This window comes from Drosophila miranda, chromosome 2 (assembly GCF_003369915.1).
Source record: "Drosophila miranda strain MSH22 chromosome 2, D.miranda_PacBio2.1, whole genome shotgun sequence".
In the NCBI taxonomy this organism is placed as follows: domain Eukaryota; kingdom Metazoa; phylum Arthropoda; class Insecta; order Diptera; family Drosophilidae; genus Drosophila; species Drosophila miranda.
The window spans coordinates 14,882,428-14,900,449 of record NC_046675.1 but is presented as its reverse complement, the minus strand read 5'-3'; the positions used below and the strand labels follow the sequence as shown (position 1 = coordinate 14,900,449).

The 18,022-nt window shown below is 42.3% G+C and overlaps 1 protein-coding gene across 3 annotated transcripts in view; it reads right to left on the bottom strand.

Moving 5' to 3' along the window:
* Nucleotides 1-18,022, bottom strand: part of LOC108156302 (phosphoinositide 3-kinase adapter protein 1) — a 33,376-nt gene that overhangs the window by 13,402 nt on the left and 1,952 nt on the right. Inside the window, exons 2-5 of one of the 3 annotated variants that reach the window (XM_017287688.2) lie at nucleotides 12,950-13,183; nucleotides 3,137-3,378; nucleotides 2,847-3,019; nucleotides 2,477-2,700 (exon numbers count right to left, since the gene is read on the bottom strand). In XM_017287688.2, the coding sequence (XP_017143177.1) occupies nucleotides 2,477-2,700; nucleotides 2,847-3,019; nucleotides 3,137-3,378; nucleotides 12,950-12,959 (649 nt within the window). In that variant the 5' untranslated portion in view covers nucleotides 12,960-13,183. Of the gene's footprint in view, nucleotides 1-2,476; nucleotides 2,701-2,846; nucleotides 3,020-3,136; nucleotides 3,379-3,503; nucleotides 3,954-12,949; nucleotides 13,184-18,022 lie in introns of those variants that run through there. The other 2 variants (XM_017287687.2, XM_017287686.2) reach the window with 2 other exon arrangements.

Genomic DNA, 18,022 nt, shown 5'->3' with positions numbered 1-18,022 from the left:
GTTTCTGGCGTTTGACCTCAAATCACCTGCCACATTCCACAGCCACTGAAGCAATTAAGACTGTGTAAAAAATTGATAAATGGCATATTGCCCCGAGGGGGGTATCTCTATACATCGTTTTATAAACTGAAGTACGAGCATATTATGGGGAAACCGCACCACACACAAAAACAGAAGAAACATGGCCAAAGTAAACAGCAATTTGTGGAGGAGTCTCTTTTCTGGGATATGGTGGTGGTGAGGAGCTGCTTCTGCTTTGATGTATTCACTGTTTGTGCTGCCAATTTGTGAATACAAAGTGGGAGGCGGAGGAGGACCAAATTTGGCCAATCGTTTGACTGGCACGCGCCATATGCTAAACAGTTGGACTCCACCCCGCCCACAGTGGCACCCCCAGTGGGCGGAAGATGGAGGCACCTCCCTTTCCTTTTATGCTTCCGTGCCATTAACACGTTTGAGAAGCGAGACCACAAAGCTAAAGCCAAAGACCCGATGTCTGCCCCATCAATTATGCAAAGTTCCGTTTCATATTGGATGTGCAGTTTTTCCAATTTACTTTACTCGTGTGCCTGCCACACCCCACATCGCGCATATGCCACAACATGCCCCCACTCCAATTGGTTTATTGACTTCTGAATGGAGACTCCCTTTTCCGTTTGCTTTAGCATTTGTTGCCAGCATAAAATAGTACTGCAATTTCCATTGTTGCCATATTGAAAACCAAGCGGAAATGTGTGTCTCCGAGGGGCATCCGAGGCATCCATCCCCTCATTAACATACGACTACTGTTGCAGCAACATTTTAGGGGAAGTGCATTGGAACACCCACAAATATGGCAAAATTTTTCGTTTGTTTTTCCTCGGCCATAATTTGAGGTGTTAAAACGGAATTGCATGTGGGCGTTGTGGGTTAATTGCGGAGACCCCAGTGTGCTTGCTTGGCTCTGATTGAATGGAATTGTTCAGATTTCCATATAAGGAGGAACACGAAATAGATTTCCATAACGAAAAGGAGGAGTGCGAAAAGTGGGTCAAATCAAATGAGGAGTAATGGGAGTAGATAGATGATAATTTAGATGCCTGATAAGGTGAGGGAAACCGTTGGTCTTAGGTATACCTTTGCCTTAGAGGAAGGGGTATTTTCTCTAGAGAATATTAGAAGAAAAATAATATTCTTAGTTTGGGAAAAAGTCGGAACTTTAAAGAAGATAAAGATATAGTGTCTCCGACGAATATCTATCGGAAAAATATTCATCCAGAAGACTCTTAAGATGTGAAAGGGAAATATCAAGTGGAACCATTGATATTCAGAATAAATATCATCCCAAGTAAACCACTCAAACACTCACCTAGAAGCCATTTCAAGTGCCTCTTTTAGAGACCCTCTCTCTTAGCCTCGATAATCTTTCTGGGATTATCAGTCACTCCGAAAGTCTTAAATCATATCAAGAGTATCTCAATGTCAAGAAAAGGGAAACCTTGAAAACGTTTTGATGAATACACAATGATCGTGCAAAGAAGTCCTGAATGGATCATAAACCATAAACTGGCGACTTTAACTGGGGGGATACTATATACTCGTACGATATGTGTACGTTGAAGGAGGCAGATGTGCCCGTGTGTATTCCATATTCTAGGGGCGGCGGACTGGAATCTGGCATGCAGCGGCCCGCCTCAGTGGCATACATCATGGCGTGGAGGACTGTCAATGTCAGGCCAGTCACAAATGTCAGTCAGCGTCGCCTCATTGCGATCCCCAACACAAAACCAACAGAAACAGAAGCCGAGTGGAGGTGGAGGCGGAGCCGGTGTCTCTCTGGCGACTCTCTGGCGACAATCGAGCCACCAACAATCCCCGGATTACAATTATCACTTGGTTAAACATTGCAATGTTGTTGAATGCAGCAAGTGAGGCTTGAAAGCGCAATCCCTCCCCCCCTTGGGTATTGGAGGGGACATGAAATGGGGCACAGGGGTGAGAGCGAGAGTTTAGATCGATGGCGCCTGCCGGGCAGCAGAGGAGCAAACGACGCGCTTAATATGCAAACGTGATGCAAAGCTTCGAGGTAAATTTTGTTCGGGGAGGGTATGGTGGGGATACCTCTGGCCGGGGGAGTGGCGAATGCGGAGCGACTGACAGCCGCCAAAGTGCAAAAATGCGAACGCAAATCGAGGGCAGGGAATACAATTTGCCAAACACTTTGTCTTTGTCTCTGTCAATGCCAGGGCTAAGGGGTAGAACTGCGAATTCTAGAGAGGGTATATTTGACTACAGGGAAAGGAGGTGACATTTGAAGACAAGATAAACATTTGTGGCAAATGAAGGAACATTTTTGTGGAGGCACGTAGCTGAAAGGTGAAAGCTGGTACTTTGAACTAACTTAAACCCATTTTAGAGGGTACACCTCAAGTCGCTCTCTATAAGATCTTTCAGCTAGGTCCCAGAATACAGGAGAAATAATGTTGGGTTGACTTACCTCTTCGTCGATGCGAGGTGCCGCGGAATTTGTTGGGCGAATGGACGGGCGGCCGTGGAGCCATCATGCTGGGCACCTCATCCGGAGAGCCCAAGCCCATCGACGCGGCTGTGTTCTGGCGTTGACGATCTCCCTGATGCTGCGACCAATTCCCAAACGAATGCCGACGGCCTCCTCCTCCTCCGCCGCCACTTGGCAGTGTATGATGACGATGGGACTTGCTGCTAAAATAAGGAATGGAGTGGCGAGGAGAAACGATATGGAAACGATTAGCATGGAGTCAAACTGTCAACAGCTGCACGCCAAAAACACATCCTGTCCCCAGCACCCTACCCTGCCACAAATTGCGATCCCGATCTTGATCACTCACCTTGTTGGCGATGTCAGCGGATTGAAGACCTCGTCGTGCTCTGTGCCGCCCGCTCCGGGGCACTGGGAGCTGTGCGTCTCATTGCAGGAGCCGAGGCGTTCGCGGAACTCCCGCGACTCCGAGTGTGAATTGGACGAACGCTGGCGATACAGCTGCTGCATTTCAAACGATTGCTAATGGGAAAGCGGAAGAGGGCGGAACATTAGGCAAACACTCGACAGGAAGTGGCAGTGGGAGATGCTGATTCTCCAGATAAACCAGAAATCAACTCCATTCCGATCTTCACTCACTATTGAGAAGCCGCCCAGGGAGTTGAAGCTGCCGCGCGGGCTGCCAAAGGCCATTGTGGCCGTCGTGTCGAGATTGGCGGATGTGATCAGTCGCATCTGTTCCGGGTTGGACACCACCATGGGTCGGGGGCTGCTGTTGCCCTTCGAATTGCGCCGTTTGAACAGCGAGAATCCCTTACTGGACGACTGGGAGTCGGGTGTCCGCGGGGATTTGGTGTCATTGCAGAAATAATACGGATTATCTGTGAGTTAAAGAGGGGTTTTTGGGGGATTATATTAAAGGAGTAATGGAAGGGAAGTACATATATTTTAAGTTGGTCGCTCTCTTCCTGATACATGTATTATTTCCTCTCCCCCAAGACTGTACCTGAGAAAAAGGTGTTTGTATTATCCACAGTGACAAACATCTTGAGATCCTATATGCAGTATAACTCCGTTGGAGCTTGCTCTATTTGGTATGCTCTCTGCCACTCCTTAAAATGTCTCTGCCACAATTTACTGCCTTGATTTGTGAGGCATCGGCACTTTCACTACTGCGCATGCGCACGCGCCAAAAGTCACACAAAAGACGCGCAAAACCCGCGTAAAAGTTCCAAGCAAACACGAATGATGAGTGCCAAAAATGGCAAAACTCCCGCGGATTTCACTGATTGATTGATAAACGCGGCAAATACTCGTAAATTCCAATTCAAAATGATGTTATATCAAATTTATGTTTGTTTTCCGAGCTGGGTTTTTGGTTTTTGAGAAGTTTCAGTGGAGGCGCAGCGCGTGCTTCTTCACTGACATCCCGAAACTGAATAAATTCTAAAACTTCAACGAGAACAAAACACTGCGCTGCCGTCCTCTGTCCGCTACCTCTGGACTGCTCTTCCACTGCTTTACTCTGCCTGCCCTATTCACTGCTTTCCTCTGCGCTGCCTGCTTTTCGGTTTTGGTTTTTATTTTCCATGCACTGCTTCTTCTTCAATTCCATCAACGCACGACGTTCTACGCACAGTGGAACCTTTTGTGCACTTTTGTGGCAAAAATCAAATATGTTTAAGTAATAAAATATGCATCCCTTAAGCTCTAATATACTATTATACACAAGGTACCTTTGTAGTACATTTTGGGGCATAGTATTTATTTTTGGAAAAACCTTTTGATCATCTTCCGCATTTTTAAATAAAAAACATTATTTAGTGTGGCACCACTTCCTTCAATTTATAACAAGTTTATTATGCAGTCGTCCCACTGTACGGCGCAGCGCAGTCCAAGAAGCAGCGCAGCAGCAGCAGCAGCATAAAAACAAAACAGCCCTCTCGCTCGCACACTTACACACATAAATATATACACACACACACACACATACGAGATCAGTGTTTAAATATGGTTGCCACATTGCGCCTTGCACCCACTCAAAACGTCGATCCCTGTCCTCTGCCACAGGGCTCGCTCTGCCTCCGTCTCTTCGCAGGGGAAAACTCCATAGAGAAGGGAAAAACAAAACTCTATGGCGTAGGGAAACTCACTTTTCCTGAGAGGCATTGTTGTTGTACCTGCGCATGTTTTTCGTTTGCGTGCGTTTTTCGCATGATCAAATTATCATCGCCCTCGTCTTCGTCTTCGTATGTTTTCATGATTCCCCATACCGTCCCATGCATGCCCCACGTACCGTCGTGAATTTTTGATGAGTTCCGATAGGTAAGGAATCAGAAATAGAAGTCCCAACGAACTCCACTCCCCGTTTAGTATTCCCCACGTCTTATCAGTGTCAAAGTTTGAATTTCTTTGCCGCGTGTTGTCTGTGGTTGGGTTCTCGTCTCTCGGTTTCATGATTCGACGATGATGTCTTCTGTCATTTGTTGAAGGAAACATTTATGAGATTGTTTTGGTTCGTTTTTTTTTGGAAGATTCTCAAGACCATGAGAATAGAATATTTGGAGGAAGCAGTGTGAGAACCATATTCGTATTCTTTTTATGAGAAAGAAGCGAGTTATAGAAATCGAATGAAATTAAATTTAAGTTTGAAATGGAAGATGAATACGGAATATGGTTAAGTTTTCTCCATTTCTTCCATGACTATTTTGCAACATTTCCAGCAGTCTCCGGCTCCATACACATGGAAATTGCCATCATTGATGAGCCCCGAGACCCATAGACCATCGACCATGGAGTGCCGAAAATAGAAGACCATAATAAAAGGCGACATATTCCCGGCACATTAAGGGGAAATACAGGAACTGTAACTCGGGAGTGAGAGCATCAAAGGCCAACACGAACACCCATATGACGAGGAGGTACATATACTCGTATGCACATTAAAGAGTGCAGCAATTGTGCTAAGGGAACGAGCACATTTTCACTTTTGTCCAAAGGAAAACTGAAGTGGCAAAATTTGAGCCGACTCCATGTGGTCTCTCTATGGAATTCCTAAGTGGACTCTGGGCCTCTGCACAGCGACTGAGACTGGGCCAACAAACCCCGAACAACAACAGACAGATGCACTGCACATTGGGACCCGTGGAAAACTCGTAAAAAGTCTAAAGAAATTGCACATTTCGTAGTCTATAAAGGCGGGAGGAGGTATGCTGTTTGAGTGCCACTCCATTCGATGGGAGCAAGTGACACTGTATCTGTTTTACCCGTACTACGACTAGCTGTGTGTGTATGTGTGTGTGTGTGTCTGGTGGATGCAAATGATCTTGAACCGCATCTCGCTCTCGGGTACTTGCAGTCGATTGTTGTACTTGTGGAAATGCATTTGCCTGCACATAAATGTCAAATAGTTGTCTTCGCCAGCACGCTTCACGTGGCAGGCACTCTTCTGGGACGGGACTACACTCGGGGGGCACTCGGGGAAGTGGGCTCTCTCTAGACGAGTCGTAAATCTGTAGTCGCTTGTACTAGCTGTAACCTCTCCTTTGTCTAGTTAGAGCTCAAAGTGGAGCAGCCTTGTTCTGGTCTCTTCTGGTTTCCTTTCGAACGCCATTTGTTGCACTCTCGCTGATTGTTCTATGGCGCTGACAGGTTAATTACTCTTCCTACCATTCGATACGTTCAGATCTCTTTGGGACTGTTGTTCTCTGGGGTCAGTTTTGGCGTACTTTTGTTAAGTTGTGGAAAACTGTATGTCTTAGCCGATGATTGGTAGAGGAACAAATTCAAATAGTTGGGGTAGGGTCATCAAATATCTCAGGTTTGCCTCGACAAGAATATTCCGATTGGTTTCAATCACAAATTGTGTATACAAATTTAACTCAAGAACAAATTTCGTGTTAATTTCCTAAAATGATTTATCAATGGAAATACTTTGAGTAAGAAATTGATGAAATATTTCATAAACAAATAAATAAACCCAGAAAATGTCCGAAATGCAAGGAATTTCGATTTTTTATTGCTCAATACATACAGCGAAAATGATTAAATAGCAAGAATAAGCAAGAATAATTTCCGATTATGATTGAAAAGATTTTCTCTATTACACTGTGCGAAAAAATAAAAACTTTTGAAATACTTAGAGACAAATATTAAGTTGTAGGATTGGATGAGAAGATCATATCCTCATATTTAGAATTGGCCATATATCCTTCAAATTATTTTTTACAAATCTAAAAAACGCCGGTCGATCTACATCAACGAAATTGTTTTATAATGGCCAACTTCCCTGGAAGTTCTTTCGAAATCAAGACAATCTTCAACAAGTCATTATTAAGCCATAAAACCAATGGGATCGATGGCTTTAAATGGCCTAAACAAATAAACGAACATATAATAGTTTTGATCAAATGGGAAAGCCCGTCTAAGGAAAGTCTTTTGCCAAACAGGAAGCAGGCCAAAAGAGGTGGTGGCAAAGGGAAAGGGGTGAGGGGAAAAGTGCGTACTTGTGAATTTTTGATTTGTTACATTGTTGTCGTAAATCGTGTTGCCATCGGCCTGACAAGACCTTCCTCAGTGCCACTCCCAAACATATATTGCGTAGCTCAAATGTTCATGCAGGGCTTGCAACATTCGCCACGACAGGGGAATACTGCAGGAATAATGCTTGCAATGTTTTTATACGCTTCCAAAGGGGTATTACGATTTTGAAGAAGTGTTTACAACCCAGAGATGGAATCGGATTATAAAAAAGTACTTCATATACTATTATTATATGTTTGATCTGCATCAAAGGCTTAATCGTGCTTTAGTTTAAAATAAATTAAATTAGTTTTTATATATGCCCAGTAGCTGAAAAATAACCGATAGACCTGCAAGAGTATCCAATTCTTCGGCCCTCAAAGATCGCATTCCACTCTTGCTTATTTTTTTTTTTGAATCTAAATATTTCTCTCGTAGCATGCTCCTATTTACTCAGCCTTTTTTCATACGAATTCCGAGATAGTCATGCGAGCATTCATACCACCCGCCTCAGCATCTATTTTCCCCCCGATGGAATAGCATTTTTGAGTCATTTTATGTGCACTACGAGTTTTCCTTCACGTTCAATTGAAATGTTTTGTTTATTATTTTCCAGTTTTTATGATTTAACCCCAAAGAAGGGGCACGGAACGCAGGCACACGGGGCACAAAAGACGAGGGGAATGCGGTGCATGTCTGCCCGGAAGTTTGGCAACATGGCGCGACGTTGAACAATCAGGGGGACCCCCATGATTCTTATTGTTATTATTATTAAAATTATTCATCCTCGATTGTGGCAGGTGCACACGAGTGGTTCCTTGGAAAAAATTTAAAAATTTAAATAATATTTTTACGGAATCAATAATGCGTTTATGGCAGAACAAATGCTGGGAGGAAGCTAAACCAAGGCTTCAAGTAGAATTGAGATTCATTTCCTACACATATGTTGTTTCAAAACATCATTAATTTGTCGTTTGTCTCAGTTTTCCCTGAGTTATATTTATAATCGATCATAAAAAGGGCTCTCGTACATATCTTCGGGCTTAAAAACCCATAAAATGCTGATCTAAAAGTGTTATGTTATTTTAGTGTCCCGAAAGAAAAACAAAAGTCCATAAAATAGTTGTGAAGAGTTCCGCCTTCGGATTCAGATCTAAGAGACGAGACATCGGAACAGCAGCGGAAGTAAAGTGCCCTGAAAAATGAGACGGCAACCCGAAAGGGACCACTCGACAAATTGGGAAAAAGAAAACTTGCCAAAAGGAGGATGCGACCTAGGATTTGTAATTAAAAATTCCAAAACCAAAACCAAAATTCGATAGTCCGCCCGATCGCGGCACGGCACGTGTGCTCCATGTTAATGTTCCGCCGCCACTCGAGAAAAATCCACAACGGAAATGCCAAACAACAAGGGAAGAACAGGGAGATTTTACCAAAAGAAAGACACATAAGAAAGGGATGTGTTGAGGAAGTGAAAGCAGCGGACAGTCAAGGAAAGTGTGGTGGTGTGAGGTGAGAATATGTATCTCTCTACCTGGGAGATACATTTGATGAGAGTGTGGGCGAATGAAGGGCTACTGGAAAAAGGTGTCGGAGATGCAATCAGAAATCAAATAAACACTTTTATGATCTTTGGTTTTATGGCTATTGAGTGTTGTATTTGTCGCTGTTTTGTGGTTGACATCTATGGAATATACTGGGCCGGGGGAGGGGATACCTATGTTAGCCCATTGTTGCCAATACTAAATGTTATTTATAAGAACTGCTATACCGAAAAGGTGTTTGGAAATGCATAAACGTCGCTGCAAGTTCATAAATCCACAGGCAAGAGCCGCCACGGCAGCCGCCCAGACATCTGTTCAACAGATTTCAATTCCTCCGTCCGTCCGTTCGTCACTCCCCCTGCACGGGCAGCTCTTTGGGCTCCGAGCAACAAAACAAATGTTTAATTATTTTCTTAATGGAAACTCGCACAACTCGCAAACTGAGCACAAGACAAGGTTCTCTTCCGTGAAAAACGAAGAAAAAACTCAAAAAAGAACTGCTGTAAACTCCATTACAATCCCCCGTGCCATGCCCATATACTATATACATATCATCCATATCCATGTCCCTGTTTCCATCAGCCTGCCATCCCCTGCTCCCCTGTGGAGCGCGTGTCTTTTTTTTACCACGGAATCTTCCCTAGAAGGAAGCATGTACTAGGAAATCTTTCTGCGCAGTTGCTCGGAGCCATCCCATCCCCCAGTCTTTCAGATGAGATAACTTTAGGGATGGATCCATTGTGGTTGCATTGAAGTTGAAGCCCGACCACAGGTTGATGTTAAATGTCAATTGGCATACCCTGGAGGATCAGTGGTGCATTAATTACACCATCGCTATCGCCATCCCAGCTTCACTCTCAATCTCCTACTCTCGATCCCCCCGTCGCAGTTCCATTTTCCACATTTTCCCCATTTTCTAGCTCCGCTGACGTTTATAATGATGCTGTTGATCTTGTAACGCTTTGCACTTAGGCTCGTTTCTTTCGGTTTTTTTTTGTACAAGCATCTATCTTGCGGCACACACGAACTCAATCCCAAATTTTGATTTATTTCGCTGTGACTGCACTTGTAATACGAGATCTTCGGAGGGGAGTACGGCATACGACACACAGTTGATGATGTTTCAAAGGCGCACAGACTGTTCTGGACATCATGGAATACATTGATTGACTTTTTTGGGTAGAGTTTTAGATATTTGCACGGTGAATGTTTAGGTAAGTTTTCTAATATTTCATTATCACTTTTTAAAGATCGTTTAAAAATTTGTGCGGGGACTTAACTGGTATGCCAGTGATTGCTTTTAATAAACATACCATCTTTATTTAATCGTAGGAAAACGCTTGGTGTGATTTTTATGCACAACTTGATCAACGGGGACGTAGATAGCCCTGATTTGTTGAGCCGCATAAACTTTACGATTCTTATAAGATCCAGTATAAACTATATAGAGTTGTCCCTTCCATTTAGTAGATCGAATTATTCCTTGCATGAACCGTATAGTGTCTTATGTTTGGTAATACGCGTTGCGAGTTATGCGGCAGCGCCCCTCGGTCGGTTGGGCTGGGGGAGGGCTGCGTTCCTTCCAGGATCTCTCAGTACGCAATTCTTTATAAATCTTTACAAATTTTTACCAAAGTATTAATCAAAAACTATCCCTAAAGTTCAGTTGATCCTCAGAAAACCTCAAGAAATATATATTTTCCCCTTCTTGAACCCGGGCTAATGGTCTACCATCTCCTACTCAAAATTCTGCGAGCATTTCCTCATATGTAGCTGTCGACATAAATTTTCATTGTTCCCACTTGCTTGACTTTGGAATTAGGAAAATGCTGCAGATCTGGGGCCACCATTCAGTCCATCCCAACCCACACACTTTCCACTCTATCCACTTAGATGGAAAGTCTCTCGACACGCATCGTTGGATTTCCCTTAACGAAATGTTGATCAACATTCTTTCGAGGACTCGGTGTCTAGTGCGACCCTAGACAGCTTCACAATTCCTATTTGTATACCTCCTCCAACTCCAACTCCACCTCCCACTCCCACTCCCACTCAGCGGTTCTGTTTTGGTATGATTATGAGGTGTGTAATTACAATTTTTACGCTCTTGTCGCTGGCCATGTAATTCAATTATGAAGAATCATTTGTAGCAGATGGATGTCTGGCGACATCTAATGTCTTTTGTGGTATTTTTAGCAAGTCAAAGGAAAGAATTGTCTGGAAGGAGGACCCTCACAAATGATTCGTAAAAGAAATTGAGATATGAAATAATCAACGATTCACCAGAGATATTCACAATTAAGCAGATGACATGAGAATTTGCGTAAACAGTGGCCCAATGCCCATATGTCTGTGACGACAGTGGCGACTGGCGATGAGAGAAGACTCCGTGGACCGACAACCAATTGAATTGGGGTCTCTGGTCCACTTTTCCTTGATGTCTGACGGCAGCCTTAATAGATTTCTTTATCTTCAGCCGACTGCCAGGCGAGGACGGGAGGCATGGAATGTTGGCGAAACAAAAGGCAATTCCTGAAGCCCCAACAAGTGAAAATTAATTTGCGTAAATATTGACAGTGAGTATTTAATTATTATTTTAGGTGTGCCTCCAGCTTTACAATGGAAAAACGTATTGATCATCAATTCGATGACGTTAAAGTGACTCAGAATTATTGAAAAAATGCAGTACGCATTGTACGTATACGAATTTTTGATTAATTGCGCCTAGAAATTATATGTAAGAGTATAATGGAATGGGTGGTTTTAGGGAAAGATAAGAGAAATAATGGAGAAATAGAACGATAGTAGATTTTATATAGCACTAATATCCTCTCCAACATCTTCTTTCGAGCTTCGACTTTAGTTACTTCCTGGTTTTCCTTTTCAGTTTATCCTCCTTTCAGATGATAGTATATTGCGAATGATTTATTCTCTCTGTCACTCTTTCAATAATTCTCATGAAATCATGAATATATCCATCACAAAGCCTAACTACAAGTTTTGTGAATGAATGAATCAGGAACTGAATGAATGGCCATAATCATAACTCCCAAGCGAATATAAACATAGGGAGCACTCGACTCGTGCAATGAGTGCAATTAAAAAGCGCAAACGAACGAATGAATGAATGAATGAATGAATGAACGAAATTCAATGCAGATTTAATGAATGATTTACATAGACAGCGGCGAAAAAAACTATTTATAAGAATGTTTTGTAGATGCGGGCAATGGACCACGACCAGGGAGGGATTGCCACCACTCTACCATCAGTCCCCCTTCCTCTTCGGAGAGCCTCTCCCGCGTCCGTCGCTCCAGAGACTGGGACTTTCGAGTTTTTGTATTTTAATTGCGCCATTTCCCATATCAGCTGCCCGATTATTTGTTCTAGTGAGCGGACATAAATAAAAATAACAAAAAACCAAGGAGAAAAAGCTGCAGTGCAGAGATACAGATGCAGATACATGCCACAAATCTGACTAATTAGAGGCTGCTCTGAATGGGGTGCCCAAACATTTGATTTGTTATTTATTATTTGTACTCGCAGTATTCACGAGTATTATCTCTATTATGATTGCTCCAAACACAAATTGATGGATGACCTGGTCTTCCCCTGCTCCCTGTCTCTGTGAGTGGCAGCGAGTCGTGGAAAATATCTAATAGATACACTTACGTGTATGTACGGAGAAGTCTTTCCCTGGGAAAATATCGCACTTTGCCGTTTTTAGGTGGGCCTCTAACTAGAGCCTAACCCCCGATCTACACGTTCTTGGCCCCGCCCCGGTCCTCCCTTCGATTCGGAGACAATCTTAAGTGGATTGCTCCAGTTCGCCTCGGCCCCCGGACGACTAATCGTTCGAGTTCGTAAGATAAATGCGTTGGCGTTCTGGGAAATTGCCAATGCAGTGTGTGTACTCGTGTATCTCATACCGCATTCAGTCCACTTTCACAGTAGTTGTCATGGGCTGATCATGATCATTAGGAATGCCATGGAGGAGGATACACAATATGTACGTACCCGTTGTACCTCTGTTCGATTTGGTGTCAAGTGAGCCTCGGGGCGTGAACGAGCTTGTCATGTTTATGCCATGTACTGGCCATGCAACAGAGTTTGCTGGAGAATCTCAAGAGATATACAATACTATGTATGTTGGTACAAGGATTGGCGGTTTTGGAGTGTGGACAACTACAAAGAGTTGTTAATTAGGGAGTCAATCCTTGAAAAGAGCTCCTTTTACCATCTTCAGATGGTTCTCTGATATCGAGCTATCAATGTTATCTATTCATAACCAATATTTCTGAATATTTATCAACTGAACCGGAAGCCTTTAAAACTTTATCCCATAAAGAACAGTTTCTTCCAATCATTTCCCAGTTTGCGTACTCACCCACAGACATCTTCTTTGGTTCCTATGATAATTTCGTGTATAAACTTTGATGGACGACCGTCTATAGTGTGTCTCTGTGACAACTGAAGTTTCTCTAGCATACAGCAGTCGCTTCCTTCAAGTTGGGGAGTCTCCTTCCACCTGCTGGGGGGCTATGCACTTGTTCTGGCCAGTTAAGGCGCTTCCGGCGGATACGAACAGTCAAAGTTTTGGTCGCATATATGGGAAAGAGACCTGCGAAACATGGAAAATAGATAGGGAAGCATAACAATTAATATTAAACAAAGTTTTTCAATTAATTATGCGCATGGCCAAGCAGCACAGTGCACGGTGACGATAAATATGGGCGGGAAGAGGGGAATTAAAACTAAAGTATTAAGTGGACAGCCAAAGGTTTCATCGAAGGCATTACGGGCCTAACGGTTTGAGTGGGAAATTTATGAAAATTTCCAGCGGAAGCAACAAGTTTTCCCCCCAAAAACAAAATCACGCCCGGAAATGCAGCAACGTGCAGCCTAACATCCCACCCCAAGCCCCAAGCCCCAAGCCCCATGCGTCATTATGAATAATTATTTTGGAGATGCACTCGAAAGTTTGTTTAGTTTTTAGCTTTTGTTTTATCTACTTTACAACTTCCTCTCAGACGAGTTTAAATTTTGACAACCATCGCAGTGACCGCCGACCACAGACCGCAATTAGTGCCACAAATTATTAAGTACAGGGCCCATAAAATATATACGACCGACCGCAAAAAGTATGTGTGTACGGGGCGAACCCTAGTTGGGGAGTCTGAAATGCCACAAATATTTTTATTGGCATACTTCTCATTTATAAGTCTATTCATATTCACGATGCATATTGATTTCAATTCTGATTTGGTGCGAACGAACAGTTCTCCAATGAACTTCGCAATCGCTGGCATCGATACATCAACACTTGACCATTCTGCTCGGACTTCGCTTGGGGGGGATAGGATTGGATTGGGGCCGTCCCTATGTACTATATATATATACTTACAAATTCTCTCGTACAAGTATTCTCAAATTGAATTTGTGTCGAAACCTTGGAAAAGTTTTGATTTAAAGAATTTGTTTCGTTGTTTCGATTGATTTTTATATTGGTTCGCATTTTGATTTCATAAACATAGATCTAAGGCATACGAGTTGATTTATTCGTTTCAACATACTGAATAAATTCAAGACTTCTGTGTTGTATCTAGAAGTTTATGGTGTTATGAAGTTTGGTGCTGAGAATTTGGGTTTCCTCTGTTCAAGGAATGGATGTTATGGCAATGGTATTTCCTGCTAAGCTCATCAGAACTGTCTGTTCTGTTTATTATGCATCATATTATGATTTTTGGAGCAAAGAATCGGACTGTTTTTGCATAGTTTGAATATTTCGGTCTTGAGCAAATATTTGTGCTTAGATCTTATGATCTATGACTTATGAAACAGCCCAAAGACAACATATATCTATAACTTTAGGGAACTCTTTTTGAATGATTTTGGATCTACAAATTTCGTATTCAAAAGCCCAGTACTCAAAGTAACTCCAGTTTACCACCTGTAAACATCTACAAATATTTAAAATTAAACTATTAAAATCTCTTGTGATCTTCTCTCATTCCTGGCGCAAAAGTAAATACAAAACTTTTACCCAAAAGCTGTTTTTACTATTTTTAACCAAAAATTTTATTGTTTACAACAATGTAACCCAATTCGAATACTGGAAAGTATTTATCGAGCCACAAAAATACTTGCAGTACTCTTTGTTTTTCCACATTTTAAATGTTTACCCAGAAATATCTAAATTTAGTGGCGAAAAGCGGGAATAACTCGTGCGGAAGATGACATTGAAAATTATTTGAGAATTCTGTGGAATATATTAGAGACGCTTGGTTTTTTATATGCCATTAAAGAATGAAATGATTATAGTAAATAAGTCATAAAAGATGGGAACTAAGAGAGATGAAAAGCAATTAAACCGTACGAATCTGAACGATTGGGGCAGGGGTTTGGGCTTGGGATTGGAATTGGAATTGGGACTGGGACTGGGTAGGGGGTATGGGGTTTGGGGACAGCTGCTGTTCTGCCTTCGTTTAAGACGATTATTTCATTTAAGATGGTGACATTCATTTGCATATCAATGTGAGCGTGTACGTACTCTATTCCCCTCTCTTTTGCTCTCCTTTCCTTGTGTTTCTGTGTGTGTTTTTGGCTTGATTGCTACGATTTTCATTACGTTTTACCGGATATTCCAATTTAGGTAAATGCGACGTTGCCCGGGCACCAGTAGCGACAGCAGCAGTAGCAGCAGTAGCAACAACATCGACAACAGTCCGTGCATGAAGCATGGAAGCGGGATTAATGTGCCCCTGGCGACATCCATCAGCATCCAGCCCCAAAAAGCACACACACAAGATCAAGTGGAGCATGGAGCATGGAGCATGGAGCACGGAGCTCGGGGCATGGTATGGGGGCAGCTGTCATGGGGATTACCCTGCCTTCCAAATGTTCTGCCACTCGTTCGTTCACTCGTATTCCCTCTGTCTCTGGCACCTGTCTGCGAATTCACCTGAAATATCTATTGTGCGTATTTAGTGGTTAATCAATTTCACTTGATTCTGATATAAACAAATCGTTTAAGTACTTTTGGCTAGCCAATTAATTCTGCAAGTATCTATAAATAGTTCATTTGATCTATAAATACATGATGAGAATAAGTCTTAATTTTCGATCGGGCTGGATACTCTTTGAAAGAAGATCTTGAATTCAGCGTTTGATTACTGTGGATTGTATGTAAGTATTAATTCAGGGTAATGCCAGGCTTGTTTTTGGCTAAGAATCTATCGGACAGCAGGTTGATCTTTTGTCAACTTTCCATAAAATTTCATTAGTTAGTCCTTCAATTATTCCTCCCAAATCAATTTTATGGATCGAGTATTAATCACTGAGCATATTGATATGTTGTTACTATAAACCGTCTCGGTGTCGGTCCTTCAACTTTCTTAAGCTTTTGAAATAGTTTAGAAAAATTACTCGTTTACTCCCAAACCACCCTTTTCATGGCTCAGAGTCCCCCTAGAACACCTCAGAATACAATAGCATTCCCTTGAAATTGTAAGAGTAGATGTACTTTTGCTAGCTGGGTGGTTTATATCCCAGACGCTACCCATTCGCTTGACCAATGGGTGGTCCCCCTCCTTAAATGCACAGATTTATGACATATTTTCGATGGATTCATCACAATTTTATATTTTCAGAATTTCGGCACGTAAAATTGCACTTACACAAAGGAAGAAACCGGCGAGTGGCGAGGGAGGCGAAATGGGGAAAAGTCCGACAATAGGCGATTCAAAAGATTGACGATATGCGAGAGCAATTTACAAGATCGTTTATTCCGCGTATACCCCCAGAGTTTTGCAATTGAGCGCCGCACGAGACGGAATAAAATCGAATAAATCAATTGAGGCGTTCTTCGGCAGCGTTTTGGCTTTTCGAATTTGTCAAACGGCCAATAAAGAAACGAAAAAATTAAGTTATTCAAAAGCGACGCGCGGGTCGCTCTCGCCGACCAATGCCAATAACATTTATAATAAATATTCACAATCGACACGAAATACGTCAGAGCGGGAGAGTGGGAGCCAATTTATTTGCGCAACAACAAAAAGATCGTTTGTAAACAATTAAAATAATTTGCTGGATGAACAAAACAGAACAATATTCATAGGAAAAGAGACATGCGAGACATAAGAGAAAACATTTCGAAGAGCAAAACTAGAAAGCAAAGAGAGCCACAGTAAAGAAGAAGAGAAAGCGTGCAGCTCTGATGCTAATTTATTTATACAAAAAATAAAATTCTTCATATGAATTTTGTACTCTTATCAAATATCTATTTAGGAAAAATGGAGCACGTTGGAAAATGGGGAGAGCAGCTGTGGGGAAAGTGTAGCACAACAAACAGCTGATGCATAGAGAGAGAGAGGGAGGCAGATATGAAAAAGCTTTTGGCACAACACGCATACGCAATGTTGTGCCACGAAAACATTTTCATTCCACCCACACAACCGTCCACTGCATTTTTTAACAAGAAATTTTAAAAAATGTGCTGTCGTTTTCATTTGTGGATGGTTTAAACCACCGATTTCGCATAAAATTTGATTAATCATGCCAGCTATGGCAACATACAGTACGTTTCAGGGCTGAAAGTTCTTGCAAGGAAGAGTAACCATTTTCCAAATACAGAGATATTCAAAGTTTTTCGATTATTTAATCGGTTCTGTAACAAAAGTCCTCGATTAGTAATTGTTTTTGGTGATTTTCGATGTGCTTCGATGTTTAATCGATTACTGACTTACATTGAATTAACAGAAAATATCTACCCTCTTAGCTTAAACCCTCACCACTGTTTTATGTTTCCGATACGCACTGTATCCTCGCACATATTTCTCAGGAATCTTGCCTGCTGTCTGCATTTCTGATGGATTTCACTCTGACATTTCTCGTGTTCGCAATGTTCGATGCGCTGCCCCGTCTTCTTTTTTGACATTTGTGTCAAGTCTTTCATTTTATTCGGTTTTCCGCTTATCGCGATCAGCCAAGCGAACGAACTTGTGCCAAAAAGTATTGTACTATGTGGGTGCACCACCAACGAACCACCATCAAAAGCAGCGACACAGTGGCGCTGCCTGTGCCTGCCACTGCCACGCACGTTTTACGAGCTTCGGTTTTCGGTTGCTTACAGCCCGAGTACTCGTGCATAAACACAAAGTTGTTTGACAAGCGCATAAAGACCTCGATGAGATCGTTAAATTGATGAATTTTATAGGCCCTACAACCATAACCACAACTACAACAATATTTCAACAATGAATATGGCCAACAATTAAAATTGAGTTCAATTGTTTGTCGTTTGTCAGATGTCTGTCGTCGCCCCATCACGAGCAACCTGTTGCATCTTCATTTGCATTTGCATTCGGGTGGAATTTCTTTCGGGAAGGCCCCACTATTTTCACTTTGTCTGCACTTCTGCAACACATGAAACATCTGTCTGTGATGAGGCTGATGGTGGGTC